At 33.8% G+C, this 14,850-nt stretch overlaps 1 protein-coding gene across 1 annotated transcript in view; it reads right to left on the reverse strand.

The window, feature by feature from the left end:
* Window positions 1–14,850, reverse strand: part of LOC110112549 (glutamine-dependent NAD(+) synthetase) — a 31,731-nt gene that overhangs the window by 15,362 nt on the left and 1,519 nt on the right. The window contains exons 2-7 of the mRNA XM_020844804.2: window positions 11,076–11,381; window positions 9,773–9,996; window positions 9,027–9,130; window positions 7,838–7,972; window positions 831–999; window positions 258–393 (exon numbers count right to left, since the gene is read on the reverse strand). Of these exons, the coding sequence (XP_020700463.2) occupies window positions 258–393; window positions 831–999; window positions 7,838–7,972; window positions 9,027–9,130; window positions 9,773–9,996; window positions 11,076–11,381 (1,074 nt within the window). The remainder of the gene's footprint in view (window positions 1–257; window positions 394–830; window positions 1,000–7,837; window positions 7,973–9,026; window positions 9,131–9,772; window positions 9,997–11,075; window positions 11,382–14,850) is intronic.

The raw sequence follows: 14,850 nt of genomic DNA on the forward strand, positions 1-14,850 counted from the left end.
AAAAATATAAGTTACAAAATAAATATATGATTTAACAATGTAGAACATATATATCTATATTTAAGGAAATTATTAGCTAATTTGAAACTTAAAAGCATCTAGGTCAGATGGCATATTGTAAAAGGAAATATTTTGTCACGTACCAATATAAGAGACTTTGCGAACATTAAAAATGGAAGATAACAAATAACCAGAAAAGAAAATGATGAGTTAAGAATGTTGAAAATATACAGATATCGAGATAAGCAATGCCATACCTATTTTCAGTTCCCATATAGACAGTATAGAATATTCTCTTTGCAAATTCCTTACTGCTGCTTGGAAACTCTCCATTTTTGTAATTGCCAACCCTAATTGCATCAGCTTTGACTTGTTCATCACCATTCTCTATATCTGCAAATATCCAAGGAGCATATTCAAATAGTCATAACAACTTGACATTAATAGTACCGCATAAAATATGATTTCCAACAGAGAGACTTGACTAAGGGCTAAGCTTGTCCAGATAGTATAACATTATATGTATTCTTACTTCACATTGCACAAAAGATGATCACATTCCACTAGACTGTCATATTTAGTCAGAACAATACTAGAAATCATTAGCTGGTCCAGGAAAAAAAGTTGATTCAATTATTTCTTCCCAAAAGCCTTTTCTCTGCTAACAGACTTGCCCAATAATAAAAGATAAAAGAGCTTCGGATCTTGCTAGTTCAAATTTTGATTCTCAAGTTGCTTGATCCCTTTTTCTAACTTAAGCAATAGAATTGATTTTCACCAAGTTAGCCTACTGATAAGTCATAATAGCCTAAGAAATTTAGCAAACTAACCCTTGATCACAAGCTGGCACATGCAACCTACAATAGCTGCAACTGAAGAACTATCAGCTCCTCCAGAAAGCGGAAGTAAATATCCAGAAGCTCCACTTCTTCTTAGATAATCCCATAGCCAACAACTAGGCCCAAATGCTATTTCCTCCTCAGCATGGTGATACTTAATCTGCAAACGAAACATCCAATGTATTAGTTATGCACGCCCATCAATAACTACATTAGCTAAAACAAAAGAATACTTCTATGCAACATAAAGTTACTGGTATTCACATCAGTATGACATGAAAGTAGCAAATTAGTACTTTGATGGCTTTACAAATTATTGTCAACATCTATTCAGTATATTATTCTACGAAGCAAAGACTTCCTTACAGGGGAATTTAATAATGCTCGTGTTGACCTCTTTTTTTTTGACCCGACCACACTCCATGGGTCCACATAGGCTAGGTTGACCGAGTCAAACTTTGACTGGTCAACCCAAGCCTTAATGAGTCAAAATTGACCCATTAGGCCCATTAAGAGCCTAAATTGATTTTAAAATTAAATCCAATTCTTGCATGGCTCAATCCTTGGACTCCCTTGACTCTCTTGACTGATTTGACTAAGTCAATCGTTGACTTGGTCAAACCAAGTCTTAAATAGGTGAAAATCACCTATTTAAAGTAAAATTAAGCCGCATTTAATGTCCTAATCAATTCCAAACGTTTTGAAAAATCAAATCCCGCCTAAATCACTCCCTCTCTCTCTCTGAATTCGACCCTTGATCTCATCTCCACCGTCCAAGAGAGGAGAGGGGCTTTAAATAGTGAAATTTAGGTTTTTTTGGGACTTTTTGCTCTTGCTTGATCTCGAGAACACCTCAGGCCTTAAGATTTGGTGAGAGCACTCCTGCAACCTTCCTCCACGTTTTTCCAACACAACCCCGACCTCCTCGAGTCGCCGGCGGCGAGAACTCCGGCGAAACCGAAGCCAAGAAGCTTTCGGGGCTTCTACCGCTCAATCCAAGGAAAACCAGGGTTCGACGTCAACTAGAGAAATACTCCTGCCGCTTCAACGAATCCAAGAATGGGAAAATCGGACAGTTAGATCTCTCAAAATCCCTTAAAATAGATCACAATGCTTAGGGTTAAATAGCTTTTTGAAAAACACTTTATAAGTTGATCCAAACGTCCCCCAAGATTTCTGTTCACTCCTAGATTATATGCTTAAAATTTCGTGAAGTTTCGTTGAGAATCGAGTGAGAACGAAGCGAAAAATTCCTTTAGGGTTTCGGTCCGGTCTCATGCGTGTGAAGATCGGATCTGGGACCGTTGAATCCGCGATCAACTGTCCCGATCGCGTTGTATAAGCCCTCGGATCTGCACGTGTTTGCTCGGTTGCTGGATTGAGCCGTCCGGCTCGATCAGAGCCGTCCGTTCAGGATGGTGGGAGATCGGATGGTGCGTATGCCGTCCTATATGGATAAGTGGATGCAGCATGATTGCCACATGATTGCGGCAATCATTGCCTAACGGCGCAATCATTGCGCCGCAAGCAATGATTGGCCGCGGTTTGACCCGTCAATCATGCAGCGCCAAGTGTCGATCTGAGATTATTTTTGGCTTTTATATTTATTTTAATTGATTTTAAACCCATTTTCACTAAAATAATTGTAGAAATTCATTTCTCGTCCGTTTTTCGAGCACAATATATCGAATTGTTTGGAATTGAATTTCCTTTAATTTAAAATTAAAATTACATTAAAATATTATGTATATTTTATGTTATTTCAAAAACGATCATATTTGAATTCTGCACGATTTGGGGTCATATTTGTTTCAAAATATTAGGTATACCTGCATTTATTTTGAAAACATCAAAAGAGCTATTTTAAAAATATTTTATTATCGTATTTAAACTTCGAAAATGCACAACTTTCTCGTTTTAAATCCGTTTTCGATGCACAGCACCTTATTTTGTTCGTATTTGAATTATGTACGATTTGAGACCATTTTTGTTTAAAAATGATATGTATATCTGCAGTTATTTTAAAAACAGTAAAAAAACACTATTTTAAAAATATTATATTATTGTATTTAAACTTGTAAAATTCATAACTCCGTCGTTTTAAATCGAATTTCTACGTGCGACCCCTTGAACTTTTCAGAAAAATGAGTTTTACATTTTAAGATTATTTTCAATCACTGATTTTCACTATTTTGTCAAATTTCTGTCTTGGAGTATTCTTTGCCTATTTAATTATTATTTCCTTCATTAGTATAATAATTATTTTCAAGATACAAACTATTTTCAAATCGTTTTGAGGCCTAGATTGGATGACCGGTGGACCTTCTCTATTCTCATATATACTATGAATCAATCTATCTTTCAAATACGCTATTTTTACAAAATCTATATATAGATATATATTAATAGGTATTTTAAATTACTTATAATTAAACCATAACTTTGGGAGATCCACCTAGCATGAGATTTTAGACATAGCTTCTATGCATGAAGAGCAATCATGGGGGAGTGGATTAGTGGATGGTTGGGTTTCAATCAATCACTAATCAGTTCGTTACTCGTACTTACTTTTCGTTCGTCCTAGATTGCATGTGTAGGTCGTACCACGAGCACTTAACTTAGGCTCTCCTAGATTTAAGGACATGGTGTGTTTACTGCTTTTATATATTTCTCATGCATTATTACCTTGAGGGTTAGTGTAAAACTCTATTTAAACCCATATGACGTAGTGACACCATAAGAACAAAAATTAAGAACCCGTCTAGCGAACTTAGAAATTTTCTAGGGCTTAGGGTAGATCACTGATTGACATGAAAACCACAACACTTAAACTTAGTGACATCATAAACCTCCCAGAATTTTTTAGGAATTTTTAGGAGTTTTTAGACCCCTTAATTAACCAACCCTAATTAACCTGCTAAATAAGGCCCCGAGACCTTCCGAAAATTACAATAAATACATTTTAGGTCAGAAAATTACCCATAATATCTTGAACTGACCAGAATCTGATCCTCAACCTGAAGTCAAACTAGGGAGCCCTATTTATCTAAAGTCAAGGATCATATTCTTGTCAGTTCAAGATATTATAAGTAATTTTATGACCTAAAATGTATTTATTGTAATTTTTGAAAGATTTCGGGGCTTTATTTAGCAGGTTAATTAGGGTTGGTTAATTAAGGGGTCTAAAGACTCCTAAAAATTTCTAGAAAATTCTTGGAGGTTTATGATGTCACAAAGTTTAAGTGTTGAGGTTTCATGTCAATCAGTGATCTATCCTAAATCTTAGAAAATTTCTAAGTTCGCTAGACGGGTTCTTAATTTTTGTCCTTAGAGTGTCACTACGTCATATGAGTTTAAATAGAGTTTTACACTAACCCTCAAGGTAATAATGCATGGGAAACATATAAAAGCAGTAAACACACCATGTCCTTAAATCTAGGAGAGCCTAAGTTAAGTGCTCGTGGTACGACCTACACATGCAATCTAGGACGAACGAAAAGTAAGTACGAGTAACGAACTGATTAGTGATTGATTGAAACCCAACCATCCACTAATCCACTCCCCCATGATTGCTCTTCATGCATAGAAGCTATGTCTAAAATCTCATGCTAGGTGGATCTCCCAAAGTTATGGTTTAATTATAAGTAATTTAAAATACCTATTAATATATATCTATATATAGATTTTGTAAAAATAGCGTATTTGAAAGATAGATTTATTCATAGTATATATGAGTATAGAGAAGATCCACTGGTCATCCAATCGAGGCCTCAAAATGATTTGAAAATAATTTGTATCTTGAAAATAATTATTATACTAATGAAGGAAATAATAATTAAATAGGCAAAGAATACTCCAAGACAGAAATGTGTCAAAATAGTGAAAATCAGTGATTGAAAATAATCTTAAAATGTAAAACTCATTTTTCTGAAAAGTTCAAGAGGTCGCACATAGAGATCCGATTTAAAACGACGGTGTTATGAATTTTACAAGTTTAAATACAATAATATAATATTTTTAAAACAGTGTCCTTTTACTGTTTTCAAAATAACTGCAGATATATCTATCATTTTTAAACAAGAATGGTCTCAAATCGTACAAATTCAAATACGAACAAAATAAGGTGTTGTGCATCGAAAACGAATTTAAAACGAGAAAGTTGTGCATTTTCGAAGTTTAAATACGATAATAGAATATTTTTAAAATAGTGCTCTTTTGTTGTATTCAAAATACTGCAGATATACCATATATATAATTATTATAAATAATTATAAAAAAAACTAATATAATAATTATTATTATTAAAATACAATTTAAATATATAATAATAAAAATATATTTTTACTATTTCTGAAATAACATAAAATATACATAATATTTTAAAGTAATTTTAATTTTAAATTAAAGGAAATTCAATTCTGAATAATTCGATATATTGTGCGCGAAAAACGGATGAGAAATGAATTTTCTACAATTATTTGAGTGAAAATGAGTTTAAAATCAATTAAAATAAATATAAAAGCCCAAAATAACCTCAGATCGACACTTGGCGCAGCAGGATTGGCGGGTCAAACCGCGGCCAATCATTGCTGGCGACGCAATGATTGCGCCGTCAGGCAATGATTGCCGCATGATTGCGGCAATCATGTCGCATCCACTTATCCACGTAGGACGGCCTCCGCACCGTCCGATCTCCCGCCATCCTGAACGGACGGCTCTAATCGATCCGGACGGCTCAATCCAGCAACCGAGCAAACACGGGCAGATCCGAGGGCTTATACAACGTGATCGGGACCGTTGATCGCGGATTCAATGGTCCCAGATTCGATCTTCACACGCATGAGACCGGACCGAAACCCTAAAGGGGTTTTTCGCTTCGTTCTCACTCGATTCTCAACGAAACTTCGCAAAATTTTAAACATATAATCTATGAGTGAACAGAAATCTTGGGGGATGTTTGGATCAACTTATAAAGTGCTTTTCAAAAAGTTATTTAACCCTAAACATTATGATTTATTCTAAGAGATTTTGAGAGATCTAACAGTCCGATTTTCGCGTTCTTGGGCTCGTTGGATTCGTTGAAGCGGCAGGAGTATTTCTCTAGTTGACGTCGAACCTTGGTTTTCCTTGGATCGAGCGGTAGAAGCCCCGAAATCTTCTTGGCTTCGGTTCGCCGGAGTTCTCGCCACCGGCGACTCGAGAAGGTCGGGGTTATGTTAGAAAAACGTGGAGGAAGGTTGCAGGAGTGCTCTCACCAAATCTTAAGGCCTGAGGTGGTCTCGACATCAAGCAAGAGCAAAAAGTCCCCAAAAAGACCTAAATTTCACTATTTAAAGCCCCTCTCCTCTCTTGGACGGTGGAGATGAGATCAAGGGTCGAATTCAGAGAGAGAGTGAGTGATTTAGACGGGATTTAATTTTTCAAAACGTTTGGAATTGATTAGGACATTAAATGGGGCTTAATTTTCCTTTAAATAGGTGATTTTCACCTATTTAATACTTGGTTTGACCAAGTCAACGATTAACTTGGTCAAATCAGTCAAGAGAGTCAAGGGAGTCCAAGGATTGAGCCATGCAAGGATTGGATTTGATTTTAAAATCAATTTAGGCTCTTAATGGGCCTAATGGGTCAATTTTGACTCATTAAGGCTTAGATTGACCAGTCAAAGTTTGACTCGGTCAACCTAGCTTATATGGACCCATGGAGTGTGGTCGGGTCAAAAAAAAAGAGGTCAACAGCTTGGTAAAACAAATTACTGTTTTTTAAAACATAAATTTCTAGATTTAACCTCAAATTACTGTTTTTTATGCAAATATCTGTAGCCATCATGTACTTGTGGTTACTTTATCATGGACAAGATTCTTTGTTAGCTTTGCAAAAATCATAACAACAATAAAATCAAGGACTTACAAAAGAAAAATGGAAAAAAGGGCATCCAAACCTAAAAAATGATTCTTAAAAAGAATGTTAACCGCTTGGTTCCTAGTCTCTAATTAAACCACCTTTCTTAGCATTTAATGTGCATACACCAAAAAAAGGTAGAATGTTTGTGTGCGCTATTTCCTTTGATTCTTATTTTGAGCACCACTTTTACTAGATTTAAGATAAAGTAGAAGGATTCATATTTCTATGCCCCTTAAGAAAGTCTCCTAAGGACCAAAAAATTTCCAAATTGAAGTACTCCTTATATTGATAACAGCATCGTTTAAAAGATTTCTTTAAAGTGTCTGCAATTACCTTGTGAGAAAAATAATATCAATTTACATGATTGATTATTTTTAATAAAACAGCAGTAAGTCTAAGAAAATAATTACAAAAATGCAAGGTGATCAAGTATGAGTACGATGATTTAGCACTGTAGTTCAAATTTGGGTGAGGATAAGTTCACCCTGAGTTGGATGTCCATGTTTTGAATAATTTGAAGTTTCTAAAAGAAAGCAACATGATTATAAGAGATTAAGGCTTCATTTGGGACGATTTTTTTACTGCTTCTTAAAGTAAATTTTTAGTTCAAAAGTTTTAATTTTTAAAATAGAAAGCTACTTTAAGAAGCAGTAAAAAAGCAGTCCCAAACAAAGCCTAAATGTCTAATCCATTTTTGCTCTCATCTCAACAATACAACACATTATACATTCTTTCCACTACAACCCTGTACCAGTATGTCATCTGGTGACTGTAAAAGATGTACCCGATGGTATATCATAGAAGCAAACAAGTACATTGTAAACCAAAAAAAAATAACAGCTAAATTCACTTATTTGGCACTTGGCAGAAAATGAAAATTAACAATTAGCACCAATATGCTGCATCTCAATTTAGAACAAATGCACAATCAGCAAATTACAGATAGCAAGTACTCAACAGTAAAAACACAATTAAAATAATGGTCGAGGCTGCCCAAGTTTCAAAAAGTTGCGTTGTACACAGGAGAAATATATCCTAAAATGTTTTGATAATTGAAGTGATTCAATGAAATATATAAAGAATAAAGCACAAACCTCCACAGGATTAGTAGGAAAAATACTAAGTTCAAATGACCGGCAAAGTCTGCGTGGTATTTTCACTACTGGAACCTTCGATTCACGACTTGCAGATTCTCTGAAACTACTTACAGATGCACGGTAACTCGAGACCTGCAAAAATTGAGGTTACTGAACACTGAAAAAGTAGATCAAATAATTAGCAGTGGATCCTAAATTAAAAAATCATAGTTGCAACTGAAGATCATAGAATATGTGATGCCAAATTGTTATTGAGGAAGCCTAATTTAAAGATTGGTTTGCACGTTATAAGAAACATATATATCTACAAAGATATTTGATTTTAACCTTAAAACCTTCAATATATTTTACAAAGAAAATTTATTATAAAAATGCAAACTCTCAAGTTCACCACTCATATAGTAGTTCGCAAAATTAATACTTCAAAACGATACTCTATTAACAAGTATGCAGAGTTAATAAGGTTCAAATAATAAAATAAAATATTATAACAGCCAGACGATGGCCGCTTTGACTGAAAATATCAGCCGAAGGGGATTAAATTTTTCAAAACACTCCCAAATCCCAATGAAGATCATTTTGGAGCCACAATCATATTAAAATACTAAATCTTAAAATTTTATTAAGATTCAAATATTCAAGTAAAAATTATTATTATAAACTTAAAGCAAAAAATCCATCCAACATTCACAATTGTTTGTTGAGAGTGATAAATTTGAGAATAACATTAACTCATAAAGAGCCTACCACCAAAAGAGGGGGCAAATCACAAATTCATGGTTGGTCAATCCAATACCGAAATAATAAAAATAAAGCAAAAAAAAATCCAAAAGATGTATATTATGGCAGAGATGCGGCACATAGAGAACATCCAATTGGATTTATAGAACTTGAAATTGATGACATAACAAAAGTATGCAGCCAGACTGTTGATTGTTTTTTGGTTTTGTGATGGAAATAAAGTTTCAACCAGCCAAATGCTTGAAATGAATATGCAGAAATAAAAAAACAGTAAACAGAGGCGGAAATGCATTTTTTATGGAAAATTCACCTTTAGTTCCACCAACCGGTTTAAGTCTACTCAAATTGTCTTTACTATTCTTGCTGGTAAAAATTTTTGTAGAAGCTTGCGGGACATAACTAATAATCACAAATTAGGAAAGATAAAAGAAAAATATTTACTCACTGCATCAAGATCCACAACGGCGGTCAGAACTTCAACTTCCCTCAAGGAAAATTGAGATCCTTGAGAAACAACATCCCCATTCACAGCAATGAAACAACATCCATCTGCCATACATATTTGTCAGCTACTGTAAACAAATTTCATATGTTTAATTAATTGACATTTACACCAAAATACTAGGTTTAGTGGATTCAAACATAACACAGTCATTCACAGGAAGATTAGCCATGCAAGTAGAAAAATTAATGAGACCCCGCTTTGATAATTTAGAGGTAAAAAGTGCATACAGTTCAAATTCAAGTTAATAAAGTGTAAATGGCATGAGTTAACAATATGAACTACGTATTTTATGCAGCTACCTATTTGATTAATAGAAAACGTGCACAACCAAATATTATTCACATCATTAAGTATCTTGCACAAACCAAGAAGACATTTATAGAAATAACAAAACTACCATTGTGATCCAGCACCAAGGAAATATAATGTGCATACATACTACCTATAGAATCTCTTCCATCATTCTTTTAGAATCTGAATGTTGAATAAGCATGGTTTGACCATTCAAAGAACATTTAAAAATATGAACGGGAAGCTCTAGTGCTCTATCAGCTGCAATAACTCTTACAAATCACTAAAGTTTAGATATTACAAGCTTAATGAAATAGCAGAACTAGTAAACAAGCAGCAGAGGTTTACAGTTTGATGTATACATTCAAAATTGGAAGAAAAAAAAAATGATGTACCATAATAGAGACGACCACCATCACAGCCTTGGTGATTGCTATACATGTAAACACCTCCGCAGCGCGTAGTTGCACTTTTAACTGCATCAATACGAACATTGAGTTTTCGTAACTGGTGGTGACTTCCACTTGCGTTCATAAAAACCTCAACACCATTATATGCAAGTCCAACATGTGGTGCACTAGCAGTAAAAAGCTCTTCACAGGTTTCAGCAGCAATAGCTCTGAAAATAGGAATAAAACAATTAGAGAAGACTTGTTGCACAAGTTTCCCAAGCTGACAATCCAACCTCTAATAGTCAATTTTAGTCGGCAAAGAAGTCAGGCATATTAGAACCAAAAACTGATATCTTTATCATCAGAAAGACAATAATGATTACTGGTTGAAGAGCATAGTTCCATAGGTAGACTAAGTTCAAGAAACATTAAATCCAAATGATGAGACAAGAATAAGCTTGAAAATCAAAATCTAAGAATCATTACGCATCAGTCTGAAGTATATGGCTTTAAATTACTTGGATGGCCTGAAATTGCATAGAAGCAGTTTGGCTTTATCCATGCACTAAGCAAAACATTTTGCAGACATTTTAACAAGAAAGCTCTACAAGGCTTCAACATACAAGAATGAATGGAATCTAAGAATCCTTTTTTTTATTTTTTGCCTCAAATTTTCATTGAAAATGACTTCTATAAATTCTCTTTTATTTTAATAATGCCGGAATCATCACTCCCAATGAGTACAACGACATCAAAATATATAGAAAGAACCATTGTGCAAGAGGAAAAATGTCAAATAAAGTTATAGTGAACAATCAACTTCGCAGTCTAATATCAGCAATATCTTTGTAAAGTTGACCAAACACTCAAATCAAGTATGAAGATCTTATTTAAACAATATGTAGATTTATGGCAATCGAATATTATGCTCTCCATCTATGCAACATAACTAAAGGTTGCTCCATATAAATAGCTTTAATATAAAGAATAGAGGAACCAAGCAATAGAATAAGAAAATTAAAAAAAAAAATGGCACATTGCACGCACTTGGTGTATAAGCATTCTTAGTAATTGCACTTATGGCTACAAAATTTGGCATCATGGAAATAATTATAATTTTATTGAATGATAAAAATTGATTTGGCGTTACTAGAAAGCAACCAGTTGTTCCTTTAATGCATAAATAAGAGAAAGTAACTATGCCTAACTCACATAATCTACTGCCTAAATGTAAGATACAATAGCAACAGCATAAATTCTTGTAATAGAGAAAACAATATTATAGTAAATGGCCAAAGGTGCTTACGTGTCTTGAAATTGAATATAACCAAATCCAAAAGGTACTGAAACCTGTGATATGGCTTCAGATATATGACTTGGAAGTTGAAAATCAACAAGCCTGTCTTTAAATTTCCAAGCTAAGAACCAGCGTAGCTCTCTATAATTTCCATCATTGGCAAGGCAAACCTTTGGACGTATCATTATAATTTTTCGATCCAAGCAAAAGACCTGGCAATTGTATCGCACACTTTCATGTATAATGGGCATGCCAATACTACATAATATGCTGTCAGTCCAATCACCAGATAATAGATCTTCCAAACATTCCCACCTGCACATAAATATGAATCAACTGTGTGAAAAATAAAAAATAAATAACAATACATCGCATTCGAAATGAGTCTACCTTTTTTTAAAATTTATGGAATAATTTATAAGTTATTATTCAATCAATATTGAACAAACCAAGCATAATAGTTCTAAGTCCCAGCAGCACTATACAAACTATATCCGTGATAAATAAAGTTGTAACAATTGTAATAAAAGCTAGAAAAATAGAAAGAAAGGGGATTAACCACACAATATTTACATATCTAACACCAAAATGTTAATATTTAGTTATATAACACTTTAATGCCTTAATTACATCAAACCATATAAATGAAAAGGTATATTTTATTTTTAAAATATTAATATTAGCAGTATTTTTACATGATTTAAAAATTTAGATCTTATATATATTTTTTGTGGTGTGAATGCAAATCCACAAAAGAATCCATTGAGATACCTTATGATAAAATAAGTTCATAACAAATAAAGCTGAAATTATATTAATAGTAACAAGAGCCCTATGTTATATGGATGCATGTGGAAGAGGACACAAAGGGAGCAGAGCAGAATATCTAGCGTTGCAAAATAGAGAACTTTAAAACATATGTATTAAAACTAGAACTAATGAGGTTTAGCATGAATATATCGAGAAAGTGCAAGTTAAACATCTAGAAAGGATAGGACAGTAGGTTATGATAGGAGTCGGCATCAAAAAGGTGGTGAATTTAGAAGAAAACAGTTTAGTAAGTGTTTCAACAGGTTTAGCTAAATCAAATTTATCAACAAATGCAGCCTTGAATATAAACTAGCAAGGATATATGACTAGAAAAGAATTCAACAGTACAACTAATGTTAGTGACGAGGCAACAATGCAGATTTCAGCAAAAGGAATCATGGACAAAAGTTTGGTCAGAGAACATGATTGCGATTTAAATATTTATTGTAGAATGCTTCAAGCTGAAAAATCTAGTTTAAATGCATTTATGAAAAATTAGACTTGTAGATATTTTACGGTCAATAAGAAGAAATAGTATCAAGGCAAAGATATGGAAAGATATTTAAGATTTAATGAACTCCAACTAAGGAGGTAAACAAGTTGTCCTTGAGTGAGGTGTTGTCCTACAGCTTAGTTCGTTAAGCAAATGAATCAAAATTTTTACTAGTGTTTGGCTTGCTCATTCATATATTTACTTATAGAGCCAAACACGAGCTATTCTCAAACATGAAAATACTTGAAAGACATTAATTAAAGAATATAAATGGCAGCATGCATATATACATTAATCCATAGTTTACATAATGTATACATTTAGATGCATGAATATACACACAAACATATATGCACTTATACAAACATAATTGAACTATTATTGAGTCAAACATGAAAAAACAAGGTCATGTTTATGTTTGGCTCAATAAATAAACGAGCTTTAAAAACTAGTCAAATTTGAACTAATCATAAGATGAACAAAATCAAATAAAAACAAGCTTTTTTGGCATTCCTAAAACTAAAACAAATATTTGCACAACACAACGCAACTTTAGGAGCCCACGCATTGTCCTTAATTTGGCCGCAATAACAAAGAATGCAATATCCAGTTCGAGTGAAAGTTTATGTACCAAATATCGATTATTAGTTTTGAACTTTAAGATGAATGAGAAGAATATGATGAATAAAATAAAATGCTATTCTAGAATTAGATGGGGTATTTAAAGAACACTAAAAAAAATATTTTTGAGAGTAAGATTTGAAATCTTAAGTTTTTGTCTATGCATGAGAAACCTAATGTTATGTGACAAAAAGTAGCTAGTGATATTAAGAATATTGCAAAGGATGTACTTGAAGTATCAAAAGGAAAAAGCTCTTAATAGTAAAATAGTTGGTGGTGGAATCAAAATGTACAAAAGAAGATCAAAAATAAGAAGCTTTGTTATAAAAATTAGTTTAGATGTAAAAATTCTGAAAATTGATAAAGATATAAAGAGACCCATAAGGAGTACTAAAAAATAATATGCAATGCAATGATTTTAGCTTTTAATGATATATATAATTTATTAGATACTAAGGGGGGTGAAAGATATATGCATAAGTTAGTAAAACAAAGAGATAATCGTAGTTAAGGATTTGGTTCAAGTGAAGTGCATTAAGGATGATGTTAGCCCAGTTCAACTTGAACCGGCCCAGCTCCAACAGGCCCCTTATAATGGGTCGATTCAGGATTACAAAAGGAGGGGTGGCAGCAAGAGAGAGAAAGGAGGTGGGGACCACTAGAGATTTAAATTCAAATGTTTGGAGCCAAAGGAGGGGGCGGCAAGGGCTAATCTACCTTTTGGCTTTAAGGATTAATCGCATGCTTTAAGTATGACGGAGGAATTAGGGTTAGGGTTACGCATTGTTTTGGTGGCTGATTTCTAGAGTTCTTGTTTTGCTGTCTTGGGCCCTAAATTCGTCTAGGAATTAGGAGAGAACGATCCTCCTCTCGAATAGAGGGTCAATTGCATCTTGCTTATTTGTTTCTATTATTTGATTTCCACCATAAAAAAACTATTGATTTGTTGTTTTTCCATTAGATTCATGAAGTTTCTCGCTATTTTCATCAATCTTGTTAGGGTTTACTTAAAATATTCAAGTATTTCCTATCAAATTGGTATCAGAGCAAATTTGGGGACCATTTTGGGTTGTTTTTTTTAAAATTTCACCTGTGATTTTTTTTTTTCTGGAGGAAGGGTTTCTTGTTGATTTTTTGGATAAAAATTCAAAAATTTTGATGGCGACCAAGAAGGTAGATGCATTGGAGGAACGCCTTGAAGGGGAGATGAGCCAAATAAAAGCCACGATTGAAGATCGAATCTCATACATAGAAGGCAAGGTTTCATCCATGGAAGAAAAAGTTTTCGATATTCATGCAATGATGAAGAAGCTATTGGAAAATCAAATTCAAATGGCAGCATCAGAGGCAAAAGGACCGATGGGGAAAATGATAAATTTTGAGTTTTGTAGGAAGGACAATAAGATGAAAATCAAGGAGGAAAGAGGTGGAAGGTATGGAGGGAGGAATGGTTAGGGGGGGCATGAATCAAGGGGTGTTGGTTGGGAGAGAAAAGAAGGGGAATACATGAGAAGAGGTGCTGATTTTGAGGAAAAGAGAGGGGAAAGAGAAGAGGGGTTTGTATATGAACATAGGAGGGAAGATTGTGAGACCCTTTTTTTTTGGGGGGGGAGGGCAGACATTAAGAATGGTGCATGTGAAAAAATATTTTCTGAAGGGTTGCGTCCCTTGAGGTTATTTTACTTTGATGTGTCAGACATTGAGAATGGTGCAAGTGAAAAAAGAAGCAAGGAGAGCGTGAGAAAGAAGAGATATCTATACTTATTTCTCCCAATTTTCATAGTGGATTTCTTGGTGTAGTGTGGCTCCATGATTTTTTCCCTATTTTAGGTTTTTACACGTTAAATCCTGGTGTCCTTT

Source organism: Dendrobium catenatum, unplaced genomic scaffold, assembly GCF_001605985.2.
Source record: "Dendrobium catenatum unplaced genomic scaffold, ASM160598v2 fragScaff_scaffold_133, whole genome shotgun sequence".
NCBI classification, from domain to species: domain Eukaryota; kingdom Viridiplantae; phylum Streptophyta; class Magnoliopsida; order Asparagales; family Orchidaceae; genus Dendrobium; species Dendrobium catenatum.